Here is a 27936-nt window from a genome sequence, read left to right as displayed (position 1 = left end):
GTGCAGAACACTGGGGATATTCAGATATAGAAGACACAACCCCAGCCCACTTGCTATCTAGCAGGAGGAGAGATCTTAGCAAAAACTTAGAAAAAAATTCCAATGTTAAATCTGGAAATGAGAAACCATTTTTTAAAATATTCTCATTTTGCAGATAAAGAATACAAATGGTGAATGAAAAGTCCAACTTGATACAATAGGTTTGTGGCAGGGTCCTGGCTATAAATATTACCTTTTAAATGCCCAGTCTGTGGTTCATGGCGGCATATATAAATAGCACAGAGAGCTTGTAGTGAAATTCCTGAGTCATATATACCACAAACCTTAAAAAGGCGCGATTTCTAAAGTATTGGGTTGGCCCAAAAGTTTGTTTGGGTTTTCTGTAACATCTTACAGAAAAACCTGAATGAGCATTTGGCCAATCCAGTAATTGGGGTGGCTTGGTGCTTTACTGCCTGAGGATTTTCATCAAGGAATAGTAGGAGCGCAATAACTGGAAGGAGGAAAGATCAGAGTAAAGAAGGACCTACACGAGGAAAGTCACCGAAATGGAGATACACGCTATATTGTCATTTATTCCATTAATACATCAGTGTGGCTATCTTAGAATTTTAGGTAGAGCAGTGGACAAAAATAATGTAAAGCTGAATTCTAGAAATGTAGGTAGCAGAGACTAACAGCTCATCTACAGGCAATATGGTACTTACTGGAAAGATGGCGCAGACAAACACCGTTCTAAATCTTGGCTCTAAAGTCCAGTCCTTAACTACAGCAGTAATGGTACCTGCTTGCCTTAGAAATTGTGTTTGGCTGGTAGGAACAAAGCTTAACACTAATGACGTATCAATGAGAAGTCTGGTACCAGGCAATCAAAGAATGACAAATAGGCAGGATAATGTCATCAAGGGTTTGGCCTTTTATACCAGGCACTCATCACCTTGTATTTACAAGATGCTTTTTGGATTGCTCTCTAGTGTGTTCGTATCCCAGGTGAGATAGAGGGGAAGGGGCAAAATCAAATGCCAGGTGAATTAGCAGTTGTCTCCTATCCTTAAAGGAGTTTTGGAATGATGCCCAACCTGTAAATATTCTTTTGCATCTCATTTGCTAAGAGTCCATGGAATTCTCCGGGCAAGAATACCAGAGTGGGTAGCTATTCCCTTCTCTAGGGGATCTTCCCTACCTAGGGATCGAACCTGGATCTCTTGCATTGCTGGCAGATTCATTACTGTCTGAGCCATGGTCAGCCCACAGATGTAAGGATACTGCATCTACAGGGCGGCTAGCTAGTGTAGTTTTTCAGCTGGACACATGCCTGCCTCTGACATAACCAGGTTTCTATGAATAAGAATTAAGGGCAGGTGAACATTAGGCATGCAAGTGAAAGTGTGTTACATGACCTTACATAGCTGTTTGAGGATTAGGAAACAATGTATATATTTTAAATTCTTAGTCTATTTAGGGGGAGGGACTATTGGGGGAAAAGTTAATGAATCTGCTTTTGGGTATACTGACCTTTAACAGAAGATGTTGCCGGTATTTGGGGTAGTTTATGAAATCTCAGGAAAAGGATTGAAACTGGATATTGAGATTTTTGAGGCGTCTGCATAATAAATACAGAGAGCACAACCTTAACTGCTGGTGCTGCAAAAATATGGAAGCGATCTCTTTAATTGGTCGCTCCAACCTCCAGTGAAGGAGGTCAAGTATTTTCGGCTGTAATTTATAGAAACTAGAAGGATCATTGTGAACGTGCAGTCAGCACTAACTGCAGCAGAAGTTGCATTAAAGATAACTTTGGGTCATGATTAGAGAAACACCAGTCCTTTCCTTTCCCGTTCAGCCTCTAATTGGCAATTGTATTTCTCTGTCCCCAAACCAGTAGATCCGGAGCTACAAAGAGCGTGCGGCTCTGAACTTCTTCAGAGTGTTTTTTTCTCTCTTGGCCTCACTCAGCCCTCCCAGACTTATTCAGAGACAATTTGTACCACTCACTCTAAAAAGTGCTATATTGTATTTCTCTTGGTTAAGGAATTTTTTTTTCCCCTTAGGTAACTTTATCATTAACTAATGTCTCATACAGAAACTCCTGCTTTTTGCATATCCAGAGGGGCTGGTAGAAACTAGGGGCCCCTTTAATGCTGGGGATCCCAAGTCCTTGTGGTTAAGAAGTAGAATAACTATTCTTTGTCTCTTCCTGGTCCCTGCCAGAGTCCTCCATCTCTTCTCAAGTTAATTCCTCTTTCTGTTCCCCACTCTTGCCCTCGTTCCCTTCATCTTACTTGAGCACAGCAATTTGTTGGTTTCCTCCTGAATACTTCTTTTAAATTGCTGTCTTTCAAAATATTTTGCTTATATACCATATTTCCTGAAGTAGAGTATCACAGGCACATTCTCCAGATTAATTGCTGAATATGTGAATGAGTGAAAGGGAGACATAAGAATATCCAAATGATTCACAAATTATCAAATACCATATATATTTGTGTGTGTGTGTGTGTGTGTGTGTGTGTGTGTGTATGGCTATTTAGTGAGAGCTAAATGAGAGTTACAGGGCTTCCCTGGTGGGTCAGTGGTAAAGAATCCACTGGCCAATGCAGAAGATGTGGGTTTGATCCCTGGGTAGAGAAGATCCCCTGGAGAAGGAAATGGCAACCCACTTCAGTATTCTTGCCTGGTGAAGTCCCACGGACAGAGGAGCATGGTGGCTACAGTTCATCTGGTCGAAGAGTAGGGTATGACTGAGCAACTAAATAACAACAACAGATGCGAGTTAAAACTAGAGCTACCACACAGTTATAAGTGGAAGCTACAGAATTTATGATTTAGAAATGATTAATATTTGGATAATAGAAACTCTAGTATCCATTCTTTCCAAACTTATAGAGGCATAGGTGGTAACTCTGTTCCTGAAAGATTTAGGGGTTTTTCTGTGAGGTGAACAGAAATTGGAGATATTTTACATATTAAATGAATTCTTGAGTTTAATGTCCTTTATTCTAAACCTGGGAAGCTTTGAGACTATTGATAATAGAGCCAGATGTTTTAGTTATTAACTTTAGTCTGTGAGGAATTACATGAACTTATTTAGAGAGCTAGGTGGCAAGTTCAAGGCCTTTTTGCTTTGTAAGAATCTAGAAGTTACTTTGTTCCTGAATATGCTAACATTACCACAGTTGACTGAAAAAAAAAAATGAACAATTCAGGGTTTTTAGTATTGACTCCATTGATGCATGGATATTAAGTTATATTCTTTTGTCAAACAATATTAATTATTCTATTATCATTGAATTAGATATATAATATATGTGTATATGGTCACAGGTATATATAGAGAGAATATATTAATAATATGAAATAATGGCATAAACTGGTTTGACTAAAGCAACATTTCAGAGAAGATCTGGCTTTTCTATGTAACAGAAAATTTGTCTGTTCTTGTTTGCATGGCCGTTGTGTGGAAAGTAGATTGGAGACGGTAAGAATGGAGGTACGCTGATAAAAAGTAGAATAATGCAGAATCTAAGCTCGTATGTGGTAGCTTGGAATGACTGCACTTGAGAGTAGATCCTGACAAATTGACGCAGGGACAAGAGAGAGAAACAAATCTATGTTTTTAGCTTGAGCATCCACGTGACAGGTGATGTCATTTGCTCAGGTGGTAAAGAGGGAGGGAGGAGGTGATGTGGGAGACCTTAGGAGACAGAAAAGCAGTCTGAGAATGTCACATTTCAGTTCACATTGTTTATTTATGTCTGCTTCTACTAAGCAAGTAATTCAGTAAGTCTGGTTGGCCAAGGAGATTTTTATATAAATGTACAGGTCATCAAAATTATAGAATTGACTTAATCTACAGGGCCATATAAGATGGAAGGAAAAATGTTTTTTTTCAAAGAGAAGGGGATGTGTGGGAAAGGTTTTGGGGGAAGTAATTAAAGATCACGGAGGAGAGGGTAAACCAACTGAGGTCCTGAAAAGGGCAGGCAGTAATGTAGGAGAAAACCAAAGAATACATGATATTAATAAAGGTAAAAGGAGAATGTGTTTTAAGGACGTGTCAGTGGTCAATTGTGGGAAACTTGGATGACATAGAAAGTAAGAAGAGAGAAAGCAACAATGGATTTGACAGAATGGAGGCCCAAAAAGAAATCGACACAAATGGAAGAATTTTTTTTTTTTAATGAAAAACACATGTTTTTGAGTCCAGTAAAGCTTTTTTTTTTTCTAATTTTATTTTATTTTTAAACTTTACATAATTGTATTAGTTTCGCCATATATCAAAATGAATCCACCACAGGTATACATGTGTTCCCCATCCTGAACCCTCCTCCCTCCTCCCTCCCCATACCATCCCTCTGGGTCGTCCCAGTGCACTAGCCCCAAGCATCCAGTATCGTGCATCGAACCTGGACTGGCAATTCGTTTCTTACATGATATTTTACATGTTTCAATGTCATTCTCCCAAATCTTCCCACCCTCTCCCTCTCCCACAGAGTCCATAAGACTGTTCTATACATCAGTGTCTCATTTGCTGTCTCGTACACTGGGTTATTGTTACCATCTTTCTAAATTCCATATATATGCGTTAGTATACTGTATTGATGTTTTTCCTTCTGGCTTACTTCACTCTGTATAATAGGCTCCAGTTTCATCCACCTCATTAGAACTGATTCAAATGTATTCTTTTTAATGGCTGAGTAATACTCCATTGTGTATATGTACCACAGCTTACAGCTTTCTTATCCATTCATCTGCTGATGGACATCTAGGTTACTTCCATGTCCTGGCTATTATAAACAGTACTGCCAGTAAAGCTTTATACATAGAAAAGGATCCAAACCCAAGGAAAAATGTTCTTGAGGTCAGCAGATAGGACAGACAGGTTAAATAGAATGTCTTGATTTGACACTTAGCTGCAATAAATAGATGGTAAGTAGAGGGTATAAGGACATTCAGTTGAGATGCAGTTTTCCTCTCATGTTTCATGTAGCACAGATCCTGGAGGTGAGGGTGAGTACCCTTTGTACTGCCATTACCATTTGCAAAGTAGTTGTCTTTTCCCTTCCAAACTCCCAGCTCTTGGCAGAATGCATCACCACACTTGATTCAAAACCTTTCCTGTTGCTATCCACCACCAGATATACAGTAATCACACTGATTTGTTGAGTCTTTTAGTACTCAGATTATTTTGTCTTTCTCTACCATCACTTTTGGCATGATGATTAGTATCTGGCCTCTCACTTTCTTAGTCTTTTTGACTTTAATGATCTGTTTCTTTGCCCCAGTTTTGTCATAGATTCTTATGAACATACCCTTGTCTTGTTAACCTGAGCTGCTGTTGAAAATCTACTTCAAGCATCTACCCTCTTGTCCACTACCTCCCACTGCAGCAATTCTGGATCCTGAGAAAGTCCTCCCGCTTGGTGATGCTACCATGTCATGGCAGTCTGCCTTCTCTTATTTCCTCAGTTCCCTCTTACAAGTTTAGAGACCGTGGGTCTTCTTTATCATTCCTCCTATGTAGATATCTGAGTCTATCCTCCTCTTCTCCTTTGATTGTTGATAACTGGCTAAACCCAACCCTCTCCTTTACATACATCTTCAGACAAGCAAGACAGACAAATAGGATGACTGGCTTCACATTAAATTAATGGACGTAAGTCTCAAAGGAGCAATCCACAATGTGTAGCTTATTCCATTATACTCTCCCTGCTGCTGCTAAGTCACTTCAGTCGTGGCCGACTCTATGCGACCCCATAGATGGCAGCCCACCAGGCTCCCCCCTGGGATTCTCCAGGCAAGAGTACTGGAGTGGGGTGCCACTGCCTTCTCTGATACTCTCCCTAGTATATGTATTTTTGGTCTCTTCTAAGAAAAGGAATTGTCTCTCTCCTCCTCAAACTACCTTTTCCTTTCTCTCTTAGCTGGTAATCTTGTCTCCTATGCCATCCACAAAACGGATCCATTAGATAGCTTTCTAATATTCTGAATACCCAAATACCTGTTGCTGCCTAAAGACAGTAATGTTTGCTGGTTTGTGGTCAATTTTTTGCTAACATTTTTTGATGTCTTCTCTTTCCTTTTTATGTTCCTGGCATCTTGTTATAGAGCTGAGTAGTAGTACATGATTCTATTTAATAGTCACCAATAAAGTACTCAGGAAACGTAGAATACTTTCTGAAATTGGGTGTGTGTTTATTTGTTCATTCATTTGTTTTTAAATGACAGTCCTTATTTCACCCAAGTAGAAAGACTGTGAGTGCATTTGAAGATAGTCATTAATGAGAAAAGGGTGAATTTTGTATATGGAACAAAAAAAAAAAGCATAATTGAATAAGAATACAAGTAGAGCAGTAGTTTTTCACTAACGTTTGGATTGCAGATATTTTGAGAAAAGGCTTTAACACACCAAAATGTTTATGTAATTTGAGGTATTTTTAAAGATTTTTATTTTATATTGGATTATAGTTGATTTACAGTGTTGTTTCAGATATATAGCAAAGTGGTTCAGTTATACATATATCCAATTTTTTTTTTTCTTTAGATCCTTTTCCCATGTAGACCATTACAGAGTTTTGAGTAGAGTTCCGTGTACTACATAGTAGGTCCTTATTCAGTTCAGTTCAGTCGCTCAGTCGTGTCTGACTCTTTGCGACCCCATGAATCGCAGCACGCCAGGCCTCCCTGTCCATCACCAACTCTCGGAGTTCACTGAGACCCACATCCATTGAGTCAGTGATGCCATCCAGCCATCTCATCCTCTGTCGTCCCCTTCTCCTCCTGCCCTCAATCCCTCCCAGCATCAGAGTCTTTTCCAATGAGTCAACTCTTCGCATGAGGTGGCCAAAGTACTGGAGTTTCAGCTTCAGCATCATTCCTTCCAAAGAAATCCCAGGGCTGATCTCCTTCAGAATGGACTGGTTGGATCTCCTTGCAGTCCAAGGGACTCTCAAGAGTCTTCTTCAATACCACAGTTCAAAAGCATCAATTCTTCGGCACTCAGTTATCCATTTTATAATATTGTGTATATATCAATCCCAGTGTCTCAATTTATTCCTCCATGCTTTTCCCCTGGTAACCATAGTTTGTTTTCTACATCTGTGACTCTACCTTCTATTTTATAAAAGTTCATTTATACTTTTTTTAGATTATAAGCTGTATCATTTGATATTTGTCTATCTGACTTCACTCAGTATTACAATCTCTAAGGCTCATCCATGTTGCTGCAAATGGCATTATTCTGTCCTTTTCTATGGCTGATTAATACTTTATTGAATGTATGCACCACATCTTTATCCATTCCTCTTTTGATGGACATTTAGGCTGCTTCCATGTCTTGCTATTGTAAATAGTGCTGCAGTGAATATCGGGTATCCGTATCTTATCAAATTGTGATTTTCTCCATATATATGGCCAGGAGTGGGTTCTTTTTTTTTTTTAAGAAACCTCCATACTGTTTTTTCTAGTGGTTGTATCAATTTACATTCCCACCAACAGTGTACCAGGGCTCCCTTTTCTGCACGGTGCACAGTTCTGCTTTGAAACATGTCTGTGGTCCCTGAGTAAGAGATACAAAAAGAAGAAAGGTTACGATCAGGCTGGAGTTATTAAAACACAAGATGTTACTCAGTACATGTGAATGGGTGAGTTGTCTACATACATGTCATTTTAGAGGGACCTCTAATCATGAACAGGGATACTAAAATATGTTGTAAATGTTTCTTAGGAACCACTATTTAGAGTTTATAATGGCATATTCAAATCTACTTTGAAGATAATTATGCTAATTATATGATTGTTTTTATTTTGCACTGTTGGACAGAAAAGCAGAGGTTACTGACAAGCAGATGATGAATCAACTAGAACACTGATGCAGTTTTAAACTAGGCATATTCTATGTTAATGTGACAGATCGTGGAGTCAGCAGAATTTGGTGATTTGATGTGCAATTAACAAAATAAATAGAGCAAATTATAATCAGACATAAATATTGAAGTGCTTTTTTATTTTTTTTTAATATTAGGTATTCAATTGACAGAAACACAGATTTGGAGAGATACTTCAATATCGATGCCAACAGTGGAGTTATTACAACCGCCAAATCTTTGGATCGAGAGACAAACGCTGTTCACAATATCACAGTCCTTGCAATGGAGAGCCGTAAGTTGTAAGGTTTAACATTAAATTAGGATGGAGGACATTGAGAGTGGAGAATGGGCTGCCATGAGTTTATAATTTCAACTTGAATTTTACTAGATACTTGTTTGAATTCAGTAAAATTGTGAAACTCCCTGGTTTCAAGGTGTGAAATATATTTACATTTTCTAACTTGGTTTGCTAATACTTAGAAAGTTAATGGAATGAAGTTACCATAAAATAATGGGCCTAATTTACCCTTAGACGCTTTCTTCTTGTCTTGTGGTCACAGTTCATTGCTGCATCTATGCTGCCATGGGTTAGTCCAGGAGCTTACAAAAATAGTCAACTGGTCTCTAACCAGACACTCAAGTTTGTGCATTCTCATATTAAACTAATTTTGGTCCTTGATGAGAAAAACTTTGAGAACAATGCACAAATACATTGTATGCATGTTTATAATATGATGTGTGTGTATATATATATACACACACACACAGGTAATATGTATATATTATAGACATATTCATACAAAAGGAGCTCTAACATTGAATAATATTTAAATTCATGGCTTCTTTGTCACTCTCTGTGTGTATATGACATTTGGATCAGAATTTCTCTTGCTGCCTTTAAAATCTGCAATGTATGATTCTAGATTTTACATGAAACATGGTCATTTCCTTATTAGATTTGTGCTTTAGAGGCAGACATTTTTGATTGATTCTAATGGTTCATAATATAAGTTTAAGAAAGATGGCATTGGAGTAATAGCTTTAGTCTAAGCACAAGCAGGGATCAGAGGTTGCAGGTTCAATGCCAGCCACGTGCACTAAAGTGAGTATTACAGTGATGAGTCACGTTTTGTTTTTCAGTGCATATGACACTTATACTAATCAGTACTCTGTAAGGTGTGCAATAAATAGCATTATGTCTAGAGAAACAATGCTGACACCTTAAGAAATATTTTAATGCTAAAGACTGCTGTCATCTGAACCTTCAGATGTAAGAATATTAGCAACATCAGAGGTCACCATCAGTTCAGTTCAGTTCAGTCACTCAGTTGCGTCTGACTCTTTGTGACCCCATGAACCGCAGCACGCCAGGCCTCCCTGTCCATCACCAACTCCTGGAGTTTGCCCAAACCCATGTCCATCGAGTCGGTGATGCCATCCAGCCATCTCACCCTCTGTCATCCCCCTCTCCTCCTGCCTTCAGTCTTTCCCAGCATCAGGGTCTTTTCAGATGAGTCAGCTCTTCACATCAGGTGGCCAAATATTGGAGTTTCAGCTTCAACATCAGTCCTTGCAATGAACACCCAGGACTGATCTCCTTTAGGATGGAGTGCTTGGATTTCCTTGCAGTCTAAGGAACTCTCAGTCTTCTCCAACACCACAGTTCAAAAGCATCAATTCTTTGGCGCTCAGCTTTCTTCACAGTCCAACTGTCACATTCATACATGACCACTGGAAAAACCATAGCCTTAACTAGACGGACCTTTGTTGGCAAAGTAATGTCTCTGCTTTTGAATATGCTTTCTAGGTTGGTCATAACTTTCCTTCCAAGGAGTAAGTGTCTTTTAATTTGATGGCTGCAATCACCATCTGCAGTGATTTTGGAGCCCAGAAAAATAAAGTCAGCCATTGTTTCCACTGTTTCCCCATCTATCTGCCATGAAGTGATGGGACCAGATGCCATGATCTTAGTTTTCTGAATGTTGAGCTTTAAGCCAACTTTTTCACTCTCCTCTTTCACTTTCATCAAGAGGCTCTTTAGTTCTTCTTCACTTTCTGCCATAAGGGTGGTATCATCTGTACCATAACACATAATAAATATAAGTTTTGAAATATTTTGAGAATTACCAAAATGCGACAGAGACATGAGGTGGGTGAGCCAGTATTATTGCAGAAATGGGCCTGATGCACATGTTTGATGAAGAGTTGGCATACACCTTATAAAATAAAAAAAGTATAAAATTAAAAAAATAAAATAATGAAGTAAGAAAAAAGAAGCATTAATAACATACTAGAAATGGGAAAATGATGGCACGAATTTCGAATAGATTTCTCTAGCCTAAAAGTTGTTAATAGGTGTACCCAATCACTTGGTAAGACATGATTGTGACTCAGTCTTGTGCTTCACTCATATACCCAGAGGATATAACCCAATCCTCTTATCAGATTCATTCTCCTCTGGAGATCTGGAGATGACAAAATAAGCCTTGGTTCAAAAAATATTTTTTTAATAAACTGTGTTCTGAACAGAGTTGTTGACAAAAAAATGTATTGGAACTCTGAAGCTACGCAAAACTATTTTTTGATATATATAAATGTAAATCCACTGAATGAATTGTCTGAGTGCAAAAAAAAAAAAGAGTTGGCATACACCTTCAACTTGTAGAACACACAATCTCTACAAAGCACATTCAAAGCAAAGTACAATAGAACTAGGTGTGCCTGTAAATGAGAAAATCTTTTCCTCTTTACTAGAGAATCCATCTCAAGTGGGAAGAGGCTACGTAGCAATCACTATCCTTGACATCAATGACAATGCCCCTGAGTTTGCCATGGACTATGAGACCACTGTTTGTGAAAACGCCCAGCCAGGCCAGGTAAGAGGCTTCAGAATACCAGCCTCCTTGTTCGTGATTTCTTTAAAAATACCCAGTGGTACTTGCCTTTGAAATCCTGCCAGCTTTAAGATGAAATATCATCAGCATGTTTCAGCAAAACTAACACTTTGATGTATAGCATAAACTAATATTAAAGGAACTTTCAAATTCTGGTTTAATTGGGATGATGAAAAAATTCCTCCAGAAGAAAGGTAAGCATTGTAAAAGCCATGGTAGATGTTAAGGGCTTAGGCTTTTTTAAAGAGAAATATAGCATGTGAAGCTCGATTGGGCCATTTCCCACGTTACACAGCGGGGCTTACATACTTTGAAGTTCCATGAATTTAGTGGAGTGTAGACGGGGGTGCCTGGTGGTCTGCCGTCTATGGGGTCGCACAGAGTCGGACATGACTGAAGTAACTTCGCAGTGGTAGTAGTAGCTCCTTGTGGTTTGGTCTGCTTATCCATATTGCCAGTGTCTTGTGATGTTTCTGATAAGGTAACCAGCTATTTCTGAGGTTCACAAAAGTCAGTTCAAATACGAATTTTGAAAAGAACATGAGTTGATTTTCAGAGCCCTTTTTAGATTGCATTCGTATCTGTATGTATGTTAGTTACTCAGTTGTGTCTGACTTTTTGCGATTCCGTGGACTCTAGCCCATCAGACTTCTCTGTTCATGGGGTTTTCCAGGTGAGAATACTGGAGTGGGTTGCCATTTCCTTCTGCAGGGGATCTTCCCTAAACCCAGGTCTCCCACATTGTGGGCAGATTCTTTACCATCTTAGCCACCAGGGAAGTCCTCATTTCAGTACTCCTGACCCTTCCCCAGCTCACTGCGCAGGATGGTATTTATCACCAGTGTTAAGCTGCTCTGTTCTCTGCTTAGAACACAGAGCGCACAGCATGCTGTCATGCTTTACACTGTCTATTCCTAGGTTATCCAGAAAGTCAGTGCTGTCGATAAAGATGAGCCAGCCAACGGCCACCAGTTTTATTTCAGCTTAACAACGGATGCAACGAACAACCACAACTTTTCACTGAAAGACAACAAAGGTAAGGTTTAACTGTTGTCACCAGAGGAAGCAACAGGTAGGAGCTTTCTGAACAAGAGGGCTTTTTCTCACTCAGGAATGCTGATGGGGATTTTTTTTTTCTTTTTCATAACAGCAAGGACATTAATTAAAGGGAAATGAGCCCCTCAAGTAATTTTTATCTATGGATTTTCTGTCATGAAGAAGAAACTGCTACTTAAATCATTTTAGGCCTAAATCCAAAGAGGGGAGAAGATGGATTCATCTCTGTCTTTTATTTCTGGCTATTTGCTTCCTTTTTGTATACAAAGCTCTTTATCCAGAGTATCTAATCAGTTGAGGGTCAGCTAAATGCCTTAGTAAGGATTATATTACCTAGGCATAACTTGAGACATTAGAAAAGTAATTGGACTTAACACATTTCAACCTAAATCACCTTTGACATAGTATTTTCAGTGTCAACATCAGTTACTGTTTCATTTTTAGCATAAAAGTAATCCATGGAAACAATATACTCTTAATGCAAAGAAATACAGAATTTAAAAGGAATAACGAATTCCCTGTCACTCCAAATCCCATTTCTCTGCTTCAAAGAAAAGCAGTTTTATAAAGGTCATTATAGAAATAGTTTTCAAACATCTGTAGCTAGTTTCTGGTTTTGCTCAATTATATAAACACACACACACTTATAGCCATATAGATAGTGTATTTAGTCACTAAGTTGTGTTTGATTCTTATGTGATCCCATGGACTATAGCCTGCCAGGCTCCTCTGTCCATGTAATTTTCCAGGCAAGAATACTGGACTGGGTTGCTATTTCCTTCTCCAATAGATAGTATATAGACAATCATAAAAACTTGTCAAGGAAGTATGAGAACTTGCTATTTATTATCTAACTTTGATATGTGTGTGTGTGTGTGTGTGTGTAAACAGAGAGAGGAGATATCAAAAGTTCAAAGTGTTAGTTGCTCAGTTGTGTCCAACTCTTTGCAACCACGTGGATTATAGCCTGCTAGACTTCTTTCTTCATGGGACTCTCCAGGCAAGAATACTGGAGTGGATTGCCATTTCCTTCTCCAGGGGATATTCCCAACCCAGGGATTGAACCCAGGTCTCTCACATTACAGGCAGATTCTTTCCTGTCTGAGCCACCAGAGAGGAGTATATATCCCAACAATACAGAAAATGTAATTTTTCAGTTTTAATATGTGAATCAAGTTTCAGAAAAACCAAATGTAGAATGTGTTAGTCCAATCTGACTTAGTAAAAAGACTTGCTTTCAGACAATGGACGTTGCAAGTGCTTTTATCTGAAGCCACCAACTGTTTTACTGGAGAAAATTCAGCTTTGGCCTCAAAAATTCTTGAAAATATTTTTTCTGATGCTGCTCTCTGCTTAATGAGGATACTGCCTTTTCCCGTTAGCAACATAAAAGGAAGCACATTCTCTGTGTGGGTAATCCCAGACTCTCTGCCTTCATCATAGTTGGAAAAGGCCATTCTCAGCACTTGCACAGAGGGGAGTTTAGGCCTCAGAGGGCCTTAAATATTTCCCCCACATGTCATCAGCCAGTACCACCATGATTGTGGACCAGCACAGAACGAAAAGGGTTGGATTTTCCAGGAATTCATCCAGCCACACAATTAAAAGGTTTTCCCAAGTCAAGCCCTTGCTTATGGGAATCCTGGAGGAAAACATAAGGACCAGGAAGAAGGAAGAGCAGTTCATATGTTGGCTTGCGTTTTAGAGGGTACATAGAGAACACGGTGAACTTTATGATCTCTTTCCCAATCATAGGAACATTACTATAAATTTAAAAATCACATATCAGATATTGGACATTTTAGCATGTACTCCCCAATTTGTTGTGTGTGTGTGTTATTTGATGCCAGGCACGTTAGATTACAAATCTACAACTTTGAAAAACCTTTGTGTATCAAATCATAAATATGTATAACATCTGATCAGTTGGGAGGCAGACTAGAGGTGTGTGTGTGTGTTAAGTTACAGAAACATGCTCAACATAATATCCTTCAACTCCATGTGTTTTTAAATGAACGCTCTTGAATTCATACATTTTAAAATAAAAGATTTGTTTTTATAGAAACCTACCAGCTGAACACCAAACACTTTTCTTCCTGCTACATTTGTAATTCCAGTCTCATGAGTGTATGCTCTTCTGGGCTGTTAGAGATAGTAGATGTCAGCTGGCTCTTTGATTAGAGTATTGTTAATTCTTTGATAACACTGTATATTAAAGCACAGTAGATAAAATTCTGGTCCTGGCATTCCCTCTTTTCCATTGTATTTTAATTAATTGCTATAAATTTTAAAATCACAGAAATTCCTTTATTAATTAAGGTAAGGTAACTTAAAGTCTATTTCTGATATAGAAATTAAAATTATATCATACAGCTATGTCATTCAGACTTACCACTGTTAAAAGTTCCACAGTAACTAATTGTTTAGATGAAATAAAATACTGAATATAAATTAATTTCAAATGGCCTAATTTATGACTGATAAAATGTTATATACATGATGTTTTGGTAATGCTATGGACCGTATAGATTTTTAAAAATTATATAACAATTTCTGTTTTGAATATCTTTGCATACTCTTTTTAATTAAAATAAGAGTGGCTTATTCTACTTGTTTCTGTATTGGGCTTAGAAATTGTCAAAGAAAGGGTGGATTGAAAATTTCACCTATTTCTTCAATGACATTGCAAAAAGTATTTAACCTGTTAATCATTATTACCCTTTCTATAAGCATATGGTTTGAAATTTAAGATTGTAAAAATTATATCTAGTATACACTTTTAATATGATAAATGATGTATAAACAGTTTTCTGTTCAGTTTTACTTTATAACTGTTTCTTTGGTCTTAACCATGTAGCACGTTGTAAGTTTTAAAAAATGTATCCAAATGAACCAGTATTTGGAAATATGGCTCAAAAGAAGCTAAAGAGAGTGACTTTAAGTCAGATGAAATTTGGTAGGACAGGGTCCATCAGAAATCTTGTATTCTATACTTTTGCTCTCTTCACTGTAGACAACACAGCCTCAATTCTCACCAGGAGAAATGGTTTCCGGAGACAGGAGCAGTCTGTCTATTACCTGCCAATCTTCATCGTGGACAGCGGGTCGCCTTCACTCAGCAGCACCAACACCCTCACCATCCGCGTCTGTGACTGTGACGCAGACGGGGTCGCCCAGACCTGCAACGCTGAGGCCTACGTCCTCCCTGCTGGCCTCAGCACCGGAGCGCTGATCGCGATTCTGGCCTGTGTCTTGACCTTATTGGGTAGGTACCATTTGCGATGCTTTTTCTGTAAGAGCAGTCACAACTGCCAGTGGTCAGAACTTTTCATACATTCTGAGGATACACGCAGATATTCTAACCCATGGTGTTTGGCTCACAGAGGAATGACCATTGGCCACACTTCCCAGTGATATGTTTAAAACTGAAATTGTCAATTTTTATTTTGTAAACACCAGTGAAGATAAATGGCTTCTGTTTAAAATGGTTTTTTTTTTTTTTTAAGATTTTAAAAAACATTTGCCATATGCTCCAGCCTATTTGTTTGAGTTCAGGAGTCTCTATTAGACTAGAGAGAATCTTTTCTATGTTATTTTGACAATATGCTTATTTTAGAAATCATGGCCTTCAGTGGAATCTAATACTTAACTCCTTAAGACATGAACATTCTTTATGTTAGTCTTTATTCTTACCTGTGTGTTTGAAATACGTCATAATTTTTTTTTAAAAGACCAATGAATATGAGGGCATAAAAAAAAGAAATGATGACTTTACATCCTGCCTCTTTTCAGAAAAGATTTAAACTACATTTTATTATTTGCAAAGCTTAAAAGATTGCAATTTCAGCAATGCAAAATTTCCCAAGAAGAATTTACATATGTAATTGTACTTTTCCATGATTACTTTATTATGTGGTTAAGCTTGATTTATAACTCATATTAGAATTGCAGTTTTATAAGAGATTATGCAGCATCCTTTTAAAAATTGGAAGGTGTCCAACATGGGCATTGGGTAATGGATTTATTCTTTTACATTCTGTGAAGGCAAAGTATAGTTACCTACAGCAAGGACAGTAAGCATTTAATATTGCATCTGAGCCTGTACTCTTGTGTTTTCTTGGGGTTTAATATAATTTGTAAATTCATTTATAGTTTTGTAAAAGCAGAATTTAGCAATGAGAATCATAATTGTATAATATTTAAAAGCAAGATTTATGAAGTTAGGTAAAACCTAGCTTTTATGCCTGCCTCCAACATATACTATGAGTTTGAGCAAGCTCTGGGAGTTGGTGATAGACAGGGAAGCCTGGCGTGCTGCATTCCATGGGGTCGCAAAGAGTCAGACAGAACTGAGTGACTCAACTGGTTGGTTGAACATATACGAGCTCTTCACCAGGGGGAGCATTAGTTCTTCTAAGGCTAGCTTCTTAATCTCAAAGGAGAAAATAATATAGCTAAACTCATAAGGCTGTTGTGGATATTAAATGATAATTCACATGCCAACCATCTAGTGAGCATTCAGTAAATTTTAAGTATTATTGATAAAGCAAGTTCTCAACCTATTAACCAAGGTAAGACCTACTTACTAATACACTGTGGAAATAATCTCATGAAAATGGAAGTTATTACCTTCAGCTAACCAAATCTAGATGAGCACTAGCTATTTTTTTCCTATAGCTTCATATAGATGGCCAAAACTTAGAAATTCATTAGAAATGGCAAGTAACTCCCAATTAAATTCTGAATATAATGTAAAGGACTAGAGTCAGTTTTGAAAAAGATTGGACCATTGCAAACTGCTTATTATTTCTTTACCAGATTTCAAAACATGTTAATAAAAGGTAATTTGTATGTTTATTTTATAGTAGCTGGATAACCTAGAAGATAAATATTTTCCTTCATGTGTGTTTTTTTAATTTTATTGGAGTACTGTTTTTTTGACTTACGATGTTGCTTCAGGTGTATAACAAAGCGAATCAGTTTTTACATCTATCTATGTCCATTCTTTTTCAGATTCTTTTCCCATATAGCTTATTACAGAATACTGAGCGGAATTCCCTGTGCTGTACAGTAGGTCCTTGTTGGTTCTCTCTTTTATAGTGTGTATATATTAATCCCAATCCCCTATTTTATCCCTTATCCCTGTGTTTCCCCTTTGGTAATCATAAGTTTGATTTTGAGATCTGTGAGTCTGTTTTATAAATAAGTTCATTTGCATCACTTTAAAATTAGATTCCACATGTAAGTGCTATTACTTGATATTTGTCTGACTTACTTTCACATGCCTCTTGGCCATCTGTATGTCTTCTTTGGAGAAATGTCTATTTAGATCTGCCCATTTTTTTGATTGAGCTGTTTGGAGATTAAATCCCTTGTTAGTTGCTTATATTTATATTAAGTTATATGCATTTATATTAATTTTTGTTTTTTCCCTATTTGGATCTTTAGGTCCAAGAACCTCAAGTTCTATAACATCCCTTCTAGCTCTCGGTTCCTCAGACACAACGGAGATTAGTTAGACTGGCCCACCTTTAGTTTTTAGAAGGCATTTGTGGAAATCACTGTCCACCTCATGAAATTAGTGTGTCCAAGTTTGGCAGCTGGATGTTTAGGTTTCATGCTTCTTTTCACTTTTCTTCCTTGAAAAGACCTTAACAGTATTTTCCTCTGCTCTTAACTGTGGAGACCACTCATAATTTAGTACAATAATAAAATATTTTCCTGGCTTTATAAATGATAGTAGTACTTAAGTAAAAATATTAAATTGCAAAGAAAAAAGTGAGGACTATATGTAAAAGATGAATCTGCATTGTGATCTGTAAAGATAAAACATAACAACGTAGCAGACCTAGTGATAATAACAGGCAGATTCCAGTGGCCTACTTAGAGCAGCAGCTGTGTTCCTCTTTCAAACAAGTGCAAACATACTAAAAAAAGAATCGCATTGAATGAGATGGTACTAAGTGCTAGACGTTAGCGCTCACTCGTAGCTCAGTCAGTAAAGCATCTGCCTGCAATGCAGGAGACCCAGGTTTGATTCCTGGGTGAGGAAGATCCCCTGGAGAAGGGAATGGCAACCCACTCCAGTATTCTTGCCTGGAGAATCCCTGGACAGAGGAACCTGGCAGGCTACAGTCCATGGGGTCGCAAGAATTGGACACAACTGAGCAACTAAGCCACCACCATGCCTACATTTTGCATGAGAAAATTGTATATTAGAGGAGACATGCACAACATTATAAGGTGTCAGAGCCAAGACCTAAACACAGCCCAGACTTCCTTGGGGATATCCTTTATAAGATATTTTTCCATAAGTATTTTCTAGTTTGAAAGACTTGTGTGCCTCTGGGAACCACCTGTTGATCTGTATATATGGCAGGTCTATCTTAGATTGTTTCACCTAGTGGCTTTAGGACTTTGGTGAACTCTGTCTAATTTAAAGTGTCCTCCACTCAGACAATCTTAAATGTGTTCTCTCAAGCTTGGGAGTATGTTAAATGTGAGCTTATTCTTCATGGCAACCAAAATACACTAGCTGTCTTTAGGCAAATATTGTACTTAGGTCAGTTTTTCTGTCTCACATGAGCCTTAAGTGAAATAATTCTAACTCACATAGTTATTGGAGAGGAACTTTGTGATACTCGTTTTAGGGAATGGTAAGATCAATTTCAGTTGCGATTAGACTTCTTCCTGTCGTGAGGCCTGGAAGGCAGTATCTCATATATGCACATGATTTGCAAATCTCTGGCTTGGATCTTAAACAGAACTAGAACATTGTTCTGCCAGACTGCTGACACGAGAAGTCTGAAATTATCATGCACTGAACAATCTTCCTGTGTCCCTGCCTCTTCTCTTGATTTGGTCCCTCCTTGTGTGTTTTTTGAGTGGAATTGGTCAGCCTGCACTCTTCTGTCCCATCCTCTGTAGCCAGTCAGCCCCTAAGTGCTGTTAATTTCACTTTGATTCTTGAATCTGTGTCTTTCGCTCCCTTAATACTCTACCTGATTTTGGCCAGGGTCCATCTCCCCCCGCCCACCCCCCGAATTAATGGCAGCTCCCTTAGTCTCTATCAGCTCCAACCTAATGGAAACACAGAGTAAGCTTTTTAAAAGCAGATGTGATTGCAACATGCCCAGCTTAAAATTTCTGTGGCTCCCCATTGCCTACAGACTAGAATCACCTTCTTTCTATGACCTGACTGCTCCCTCTCAGGTGAACCTCTCTCTTTCCACTCATAGTGTATTTAGTCAGATTGCAAAGCAGCACTTTGTCAGACTCATCCTCTTTTGTTTTGTACGTCTTCTTAAAAGCTTTGTTCTCTTGCTTGGAATACCTCTCCCCGGAATCCAACAAGCAGTAACTCCTTTTTGTATTCAGCACTTAACCTGCTTTGCTCCTGAGTCCAAGTGGGGTGCTGTTCCTAAGGCAGCAAAACAATCTTAAAGCATCTTTCCTGGCTGATGAATGCAAACCAGATTGTCTACTCATCTATCTCGTCTGGTGGACTCCTGCTTTTGGAGGCAATGACTGAGCAGTGTTTCATCATTGTATATATGTAGCATCTCAGAAAATCGTGATCTGACATAGACAAGGCATATATCATACATGATACCAAATGAATCCATGGGTGTTTGGGTGTACTCAGTAGTAGAAAAGAACATTTGATTTTTGTCATTATCCCTAATTTGTATTTCTGTTGGACCTGAATATTCCCATTTCAAAATATTCTACAGTTTTAGGCCTTTATTTGAGATCCAGCCTAAAGAGGAAAAAAAAAATTATTGTAGTAGAGATTTCATAGAAGCTTTGCTAAAATGCAGTTTAAATTTCAGTTAAAAATGCTATGTTTGATATCTATCTGAATCATACACTTGGATTTTATTAATTACAGCTCTTTATTCTTTGTGAGTATAAGTAATAGGTGACTCTGCCTAGGCTGTGCGTATGCATGCAAGCTCAGTCGTGTCCAACTTTAAGATCCCATGGACTGTAGCCCACCAGGCTCCTCTGTCCATGGGATTCTCCAGGCAAGAATACTGGAGTGGGTTGCCATTTCCTCCTCCAGGCGATCTTCCTGACCCAGGGATCGAACCCGTGTCTCCTGAATTGGCAGGCGAATTCTTTCCCACTGAGCTACCTGGGAAGTGTGGGTTCATAAGTGCAAATCCAAACGTGGGCCCTCTCTTCTGGGAATCTGCATATATCTGATTACACAGCACATAGATCCAGACAAAGTGGTAAGCTGACTTCTCTCATCCTTTCCGTCTTTTCTTAGGTGTCATTTCCAATGACATCTCTCTGTGATCACAGCCTGACTTCACTAGTAGCCCTGTATTTTTCCTGTCATTTCACTTTTTAAAACAAATTATTTCATTGCTTGAAACATCTCAGAAGCATTAAATATACTTACATAAAATCCAGATGTTCCTCAAGCCCACAAAGCAAGGCACCTTCTGACACCTGCTCATGTCTCGATGACATTACACTGATCCCTCACTCACCCAGTAGGAAGAACCACCTGGCCTTTCTTTCCATGAAGTTCAAATGTGCCACCCTGTTCCTGAGACCTTCTTCCAGCTTCCTCTAACTGTTGGATTCTTACTATTCTTAGTGCCCCAGTTCAGTATTATTTTGAAAGAGGGAATGTCCTGATTAAATTAGGTGCTCCTCATGCCCACAGTTCTTTATTACAAAACCAGTGTGTTTCCTTTGTAGTGGGTATCATAGTTGGTAAATGTTTATCGTGCTCAAATTTAAAAAAAAACCTTGAAAGTAATGATCTTAATCTCTCTTTTGTAAAACCATTATGTTCTCAAAGCCTAGCATAGGGCACCCAGAAGAAAAAATATTTTGGGGTGAACTGGTGAATAGTACTTATTGCATTCTACTTATGTTACTACATTTGTTTTACATTTTATGCTCTTCATGAATAGGCCCAGTATCTGTTATTCCACTAAATGGAAGAGAGTAGCTAATCAAACACATCAACTAAATTAACTAGGGTTATCAAAATCATATGTGTGTGAATGGTAAAGTGTATGTTTCATTCTGTGCATCAGTTATATGATTCAAATTTTAGCAAGACCAAAGAAATAGGAACTGGAGTGTGTAAGAATTTATTATAGAAATTCAGAAAAAATGACATTTTAAACCAAATCAGATAGTGCTTACTTTGTGTAGCACTGTTTAAGCATGATGCAAATATAAATTCACTTAATCTTCATAAAGTTACTGTGAAATACTTTCTTTCAATATTATCTCCATTTTGGAGAGAAGGAAACTTGAAGTAGGGGGAGGTAGAAGTTATTAAAAAGCTAAGTTCTATTTGCCCATTGATGTGAATAATTATTTATAATTAATTACTGAACTTGTATTCTGATTATGCTAATAACAATTTTTCATTTAGGTTGTTTTTCACTTATACCTAATAGAGTAATAATTGTAGTATGATAGCTATTTCACTATTCAATATGTCATTTGGTAATTAAATCCCCTACTATAATCATAAGACCATATGCAATTACGATTTTTCTGGTATTTTCAAATCTTTTGTTTAAATCGACTGTCCAGAAGAAACACATGTGAATCACATGTGTGATTTTAACTTTTCAAGGGAACCTCGTTAGAAAAAATAGTTTTTAAAGTGAAATAAATGCTAACAATATATTAAAGCAGTATGAACAAACTATTGTAATCTTAACATGTAATCAGTTATTATTATATTTTACTTAAAAATTGTCTTTAACATCACATGTACATTTTACACTTAGAGCAATCTGAAATAGTGATAGCCGCATTTCAAATACTCATTCACCATCCGTGGCTGCCGCATTGAGTAGTGAAGATTCAGACAGCCTTTTATGACTAATACATTCTGAATGTTTATAAAGACCATAGAGCAAATAATATTTCTTGGTGAAGGCTGGTTCATCCATCACCTCTTACCTCACTGTCATCTCTTCTGTGAGGCATTCTCTGAGCATCCTGGCTAAACATTTCCATCCATATATTCTTAGCATATGTTATAATGCTCTGTAACTATTGCATTATATAATAATTGCTTTTTCTTATTTAAGTTATTGAACTTAATGGCAAGAGCTATCTGCATATCACCATAGTATCTTACCTGTTTGTCAATTTAACAAACATTTATTGAAATCATACTGTCGAGTATTGTTCTTTTGCTTTAGGTATATCTGTGTGGAACAGCATCACTGCCCTTCTAGGGCTTATAGCTTTAGAAAATCTGTGCTCTGTAAAAATTATTGTTGAATTAAGTGATACTCAGACATTTACTTTTTGGAAGTAGTCTATAAACAATGGGGTACACTTAAGAAAGTGATAGTTAACTGGGTTACATATGCACCTTAAAAATCCTTTACAGATTTTTAAGCATGGGGAAAACCGACTGGAAGGTAATTTACATGACTGTGGTTTAAAATGAGCCCCAGACTGAATGTTTAATATGTTAATACGTGAATGGAAAAAGTTGTTCTTTAGTAGAAGTAGCCTTATTTAGAACTTAGTACTATTTTGTGGTCATCAGATTACATCTGCAGAATTCTATCAAGTTCTGGGCAAATAATTCTGTTGTTAGCCTGTGGGAAGTGGGTTAGAAAAGTAGGACCAAAATACTGCCAAGGTGATTCAATAAAAACCATGTTCCAGGTTAAATGTCTAGATGTGTATCTGACACACACCACAGTGAAGGTTGGAAAAAGAGTTCACTGAAGGGAGAGTTAGGGAGTTTGGGATGGACATGTGCACGCTGCCGTATTTAAGAAGGATCACCAACAAGGACCTACTGTATAGCACAAGGAACTCTGCTCAATGTTCTGTGGCAGCCTGGATGGGAAAAGGGCTTGGGGGAGAATGAATACGTGTATATGTATGGCTGAGTCCCTTCTCTATTCATCTGAACTATCACAGCATTGTTAATCGGCTACACCCCAATACAAAAAAAAAAAAAAAAAATTAGAAAAAGAAGAGTTTACTAACTTACAGTGTGAACTTCTAAATTTTTCTACATCTTTAGAGACTGGTACTCTCCCGGTCCGCCTGCTTCTTGGCACCCATGCATGCCTGTATTTTCTTACAGCGAGTCGCATGACGATTTGTACTATATTTATATGTGTATATATAGCCTCCACAGGGAGCTGCTGGGATGTGGGGATCACTCTTGCTATATTTGGCCGGTACCCAGCACTATTTCCTACACACTGGGATACTCGGAAAATGTTGAAATCGAATGTTAGGAAACTGAATTCTACAATCAGAAATGTAGGTCAGCATGACACATTTTCTGCTCTAAGAGTGTTCCAACTTCCTTTCTCACACCTACTCTTCCCTGCCTCCTTAGTCTAATCAGAATGACTTTTCTTCTAGAAACAAATCTGGTCATACCATGCTCTCCTTAACCCTTGCTACTGCCTACGTCTCCTGGCTTCCCTCCCATGTCTGTCTTTACTCTTCCCCCAGGTTGGTCTCACACTTTCGTTCGCTGGTTGACTGTGCCCAGAATACTCTTTCATCTCACCTCTTGACCCTCAGGCTTCAGTTATCCTGTTACTTCTTCTGCTTCTGATCTGTTTCCCCTAATAGGTTAATATATCCTTGGTGGTGGTGGTGGAATCACTAAGTTGTGTCTAACTGCTGCAACCCTGTGAATGGTAGCCTGCCAGGCTCCTCTGTACATGGGATTTCCCAGGCAAGAATACTGGAATGGGTAGCCATTTCCTTTTCCAGGGGATCTTCCCGACGTAGGGATTGAACCTGGGTCTCCTGCATTACCAGGCAGATTCTCTCCCAATTGAGCCACGAGGAAGCTCTAATATATCCTTGTAAGATCATATTTTCCTCTTTTGGAATAATTATCACTGTTTTTCTTTTACATACAGTTGTCTTTATTTGATGAATATTTGTCCACCCATTTAATTCTAAGGACTTCCCTGGTGGAGCAGATGGTAAAGCATCTGCCTACAATGCAGGAGACCGGGGTTCTATCCCTGGGTCAGGAAGATCCCTTGGAGAAGGAAATGGCACCCCACTCCAGTATTCTTGCCTGGAAAATCCCATGGACGGAGGAGCCTGGTGGGCTACAGTCCATGTGGTCGCAAAGAGTCGAACATGACTGAGTGACTTCACTTTCACTTTACTTTAATTCTAAGTTCCATGAGGAAATGTATGTTTACTTGTATGCGCAACATTGTATAACTATGTCAAAGTCATGTACTAAATGGTTAACTCATATTTGTGAAGTGGAGTATAAATTCATGAACAAGCACGATACATGTGCATGTCTAGGCTCCAACTAGGCCTAAATCTTTTCTTTTGTCTCCACTCAGACGTATAGTTCATATGACAGAAAGACATGTGATAAAGCATTTTAAAATATATAATCTTGTGCTTACTTAGGCAGAAAATATTCCTTTTAATACAGGGATTATCTCCATAGCCACTGAAGAGCAGTTAATACTTCTTCTCCATAAAGGTTAAAATTTATTTTTTATACATGCTCAAGTAGTTAGAAATTAATACTCTCCCAAGTCATTGAAATGTTAAACTGTCTAACCTTCTAAAAGACTTCCCATTTATTCTCAGCCCCAGGCAAGACTGGGAAATACAACAAACTTCATAAGATATTAATATCCTAAATGGGTATTGTCCCCATGGGCTGAGGCACCCATGGGTTCTCAGGTTTCACTTTTCCTAAACACTGTAATTGAAGGTCAGAAGGCAAGTTTGAAAATACATTTACAACAGAGCATAATAAATAATTGTAAGATGTAGATAATATATGACAAGATCCATTGTACTTATATGAAATAAAGAGAATTGAGAATTTTGAAATATTTTGTCTTCTAAGGTACTGACTTAAATGAAAATAACATCTAATTCTTACATCTAATTCTACCCTTCTTCATACCCTCATTACTCTTATGCCGTCACTTCTTCCATCCTTCTGTGCTCAGTTGAACATTTGCTCCATCCCAGCACCCCACTTTGTGTGGCGTATTTCTCATTTTCAACTGCTTGCAACAGTCCACCCATCACAATTCTTTGGATACTCACCTTTGCTTTCTGTGTCTTAACTCGGTTTGACTTCTTAATGAGAAGTCTTTGTTGGTTAAACTTTCTGCTGCAATTATTTTTGTTTCTAGCAGACCATATAAAAAAGTTTCAGAAACTAAAGTATATAAATCTAAATTTCCTGATGTGTCTTTCTGGGTTCTAGCAACTTTTACCTGAGTTCTCAGCTTTTATCTCTATTAGAACGTCTATGAAGTTCTAAGCTGACAGCATGAGAGAAAGTGCAAAGGCTTTGAAGATAGATGGGAGTACTACTCAACCCAGATTATCATGTTGACCACAGAGAGATTATTTCGTGTCTGAGATAATCTGCTAGTGGGAAAAGACTTATTCCAGAGAATTACTGGGAAGGTCAGCTGATATTCTGCATTCAGACCATCATCTTACTTTACTGTTTTTTTTTTCTCTCCCATTTCATTGTTAGGCATAGGTCTTGCCATAAGCTTGATATGCCTTCTACTTTGCTTATTACCTAACTTCATTCTTGGTTTTCCCTCAGGGGAGAAACACAACGTCTTCACTTGCTGTGTTCACAGAAGTTTGCATGAATGTTCTTGTAGGTCACAGGATAACTATGAACACATCTCTGTTGCACAACAGCAAGTGCCTGGCCTGTTGCTCATCTCCGTGCATGATTCCCGAATCTCTTTGATCTCTCTAGTCCCCACTGTGAGCACAGAAGTTGGCTATCACTATCACATATGGCTAGGTTCAGATTAAGTGACTTGTCCAAGTTGTAACTACTGGGCAAATATCACGCAGCTAATATCAGGAAAGAATGGACTTTTATCAAAGGCCTGCTTGACACCAAAGCTATATGTTAATTTTCAAGTTTGATACCAGAATGTTACAACAGAAACATATTGATCTTTTGTGAACATGTTTTTGCTATAGCATTCTGGCATGGAGCTTGAAAACTAAAAGGCTCTGGAGTGGTGGACATGATAATATTCAGAAGACAAAAAGGGACAGGGTTGGGAATCTACTTAGCAAAGAGCAAATACTCTACACAGCAGAGTATTTATGGGAATAGACAGGAAATGAATGATGCCTCATTCATTTCAAAACCATGGGTTTTGGAATTACACATCTGCTACTTTGATGAAGCCAGTTGAAAACATTCAAGTGTAGTAAATAAGATGAAAGAAAGATGAAGAGAAAAGCATTTATGTGCCATGGCAACAGGAGAAAGTGGGCAGAAAGCTCAGAAATGTATATCAGTTCCTAAACTGTAGGTTGCAGGTAAAGCAACCTACAGTTGTGGGGGAACCAGGGTCAAACAGGAAAGGAAGTAAAGGAAGTAAAAAAGTACCGCAATAAACAAGTGGCTTCCCCCTATTTCTAAAGATCCCCAGTAAGATTATTTTTGTCAGTCACATTCCTACTGATGATGGAAAACAAATAGCAAACACATGCCTAAGAAAGCATATACTTTTCATTGACGATAACAAAATGGTTAAAATTAATTCATGTTTAGATTTTGCTTTTTAAAACAAATTGAGGGTGAAGGCTGGAATATGCTTCACCCCTACTCATTACCTTTAATTACTCCAAATTACTTTGATGTCTTTCTTAGTTTTATATTTTTGTTCTCAAATGTGTTCTTAATGCCAAAGAAAAACCTTAAAGGGTATTTTAAATATAAACTTCTTTTTAAACTGCTGAGAGTAATATACCTCAAACAGTAATCCACTCAGTATATATTTTGGGACTTCCAGACCTTCCAGGAAAACAGTTCTTGTGATTAAAATTGTTAAAAGGATATCTTTTTTGTAGCCAAAGATAATTCACTGACTTTCACTAATGATTATATATTTTTGAATTCTAAAATCCAAGAATGCCTTTCTACTTCATTTTAATTCGTAGGCCATGAAATCTAATATGTTCCCAAGTCAAGCAGCATTAAGTAACTCGTAGCCAGAGCAGAGCAACAGTCATCATTCGTGTATACAGTTGTCCAGCTGCATCTGTGGGGAGCTGATTCCCGAAGTCAAGAACGCTCAAGTCCTTTACGTAAAATGGTGTAATATTTACATATCACCCATGTACATCTTCCGCTTTACTTCAGATCATCTCTAACACCCAATACAATGTAAACGTTATGTCAGTAGTTGCAAATTCAACGTAAATGTTGTATAAATTGTAGCCTAAGTGAAGCAAATTCAAGTTTTGCTCTTTGGAACTTCCTGAAATTGAAAAACAAAAAAAAAGTTTCAATCTAAGTTTGGTTGAATCTTTGGATGTGGAACCTGCCGATCCAGAAGGCCAACTGTATTTCTTAAGAGGCGCAAAAGTGCACATTCAGTTTGAGAAAAGCGAGGTAGATGATCTTATTTGCAAAGGAGAAAGAGGCATGGATATAGACTAGAAATGTATGGACATCAAGGGGGAAGAGGAGGATAGGATGGATTGGGACTGGTGTATACACTACTGATACTATGCATGCTGCTGCTGCTGCTGCTAAGTCGCTTCAGTCATATCCAACTCTGTGTGACCCCATAGACGGGAGCCCACCAGGCTCCCCCGTCCCTGGGATTCTCCAGGCAAGAATACTGAGGTGGGTTGCCATTTCCTTCTCCAATGCATGAAAGTGAAAAGTGAAAGTGAAGTCTCTCAGTCATGTCCGACTCCTAGGGACCCCATGGACTGCAGCCTACCAGGCTCCTCCATCCATGGGATTTTCCCGGCAAGAGTACTGGAGTGGGGTGCCTGCCATTGCCTTCTCCGGATACTGTGTATAAAATGGATTAATTGGCAGGAAGGTACTGTATAGCACATGGAACTCTGCTCAATGCTCTGGGTTGACCAAAATAGGAAGGAGATCCAGAGAAGACCAGATATATGTATATGGCTGATTCACTTTGCTATACAGCAGAAACTAGCACAACATTGTAAAGCGACTAAACTCCAAAAAAATTAACTTACAAAAAGTATATTCAGTTTGTTTAAAAGTATAGCCAGTGTAGTTGTTTGTCTCTGTTTTCCAGTGCAAACATCTCCTTTATTATGCATGTTTTGATAAAAGAAAA

At 38.1% G+C, this 27936-nt stretch overlaps 1 protein-coding gene across 2 annotated transcripts in view; it reads left to right on the top strand.

Annotated features, from left to right (window-relative positions):
* CDH7 (cadherin 7) overlaps window positions 1-27936 on the top strand; it is a 149974-nt gene that overhangs the window by 118619 nt on the left and 3419 nt on the right. For both annotated transcript variants that reach the window (XM_005223999.5, NM_001192904.1), the window contains 4 exons: window positions 8024-8160; window positions 10623-10744; window positions 11681-11798; window positions 14832-15083. In XM_005223999.5, the coding sequence (XP_005224056.1) occupies window positions 8024-8160; window positions 10623-10744; window positions 11681-11798; window positions 14832-15083 (629 nt within the window). The remainder of the gene's footprint in view (window positions 1-8023; window positions 8161-10622; window positions 10745-11680; window positions 11799-14831; window positions 15084-27936) is intronic.

The sequence above is a fragment of the Bos taurus genome, chromosome 24, assembly GCF_002263795.3.
Source record: "Bos taurus isolate L1 Dominette 01449 registration number 42190680 breed Hereford chromosome 24, ARS-UCD2.0, whole genome shotgun sequence".
Classification (NCBI taxonomy): Eukaryota; Metazoa; Chordata; class Mammalia; order Artiodactyla; family Bovidae; genus Bos; species Bos taurus.
This window is presented reverse-complemented; position numbering and strand designations above follow the sequence as displayed.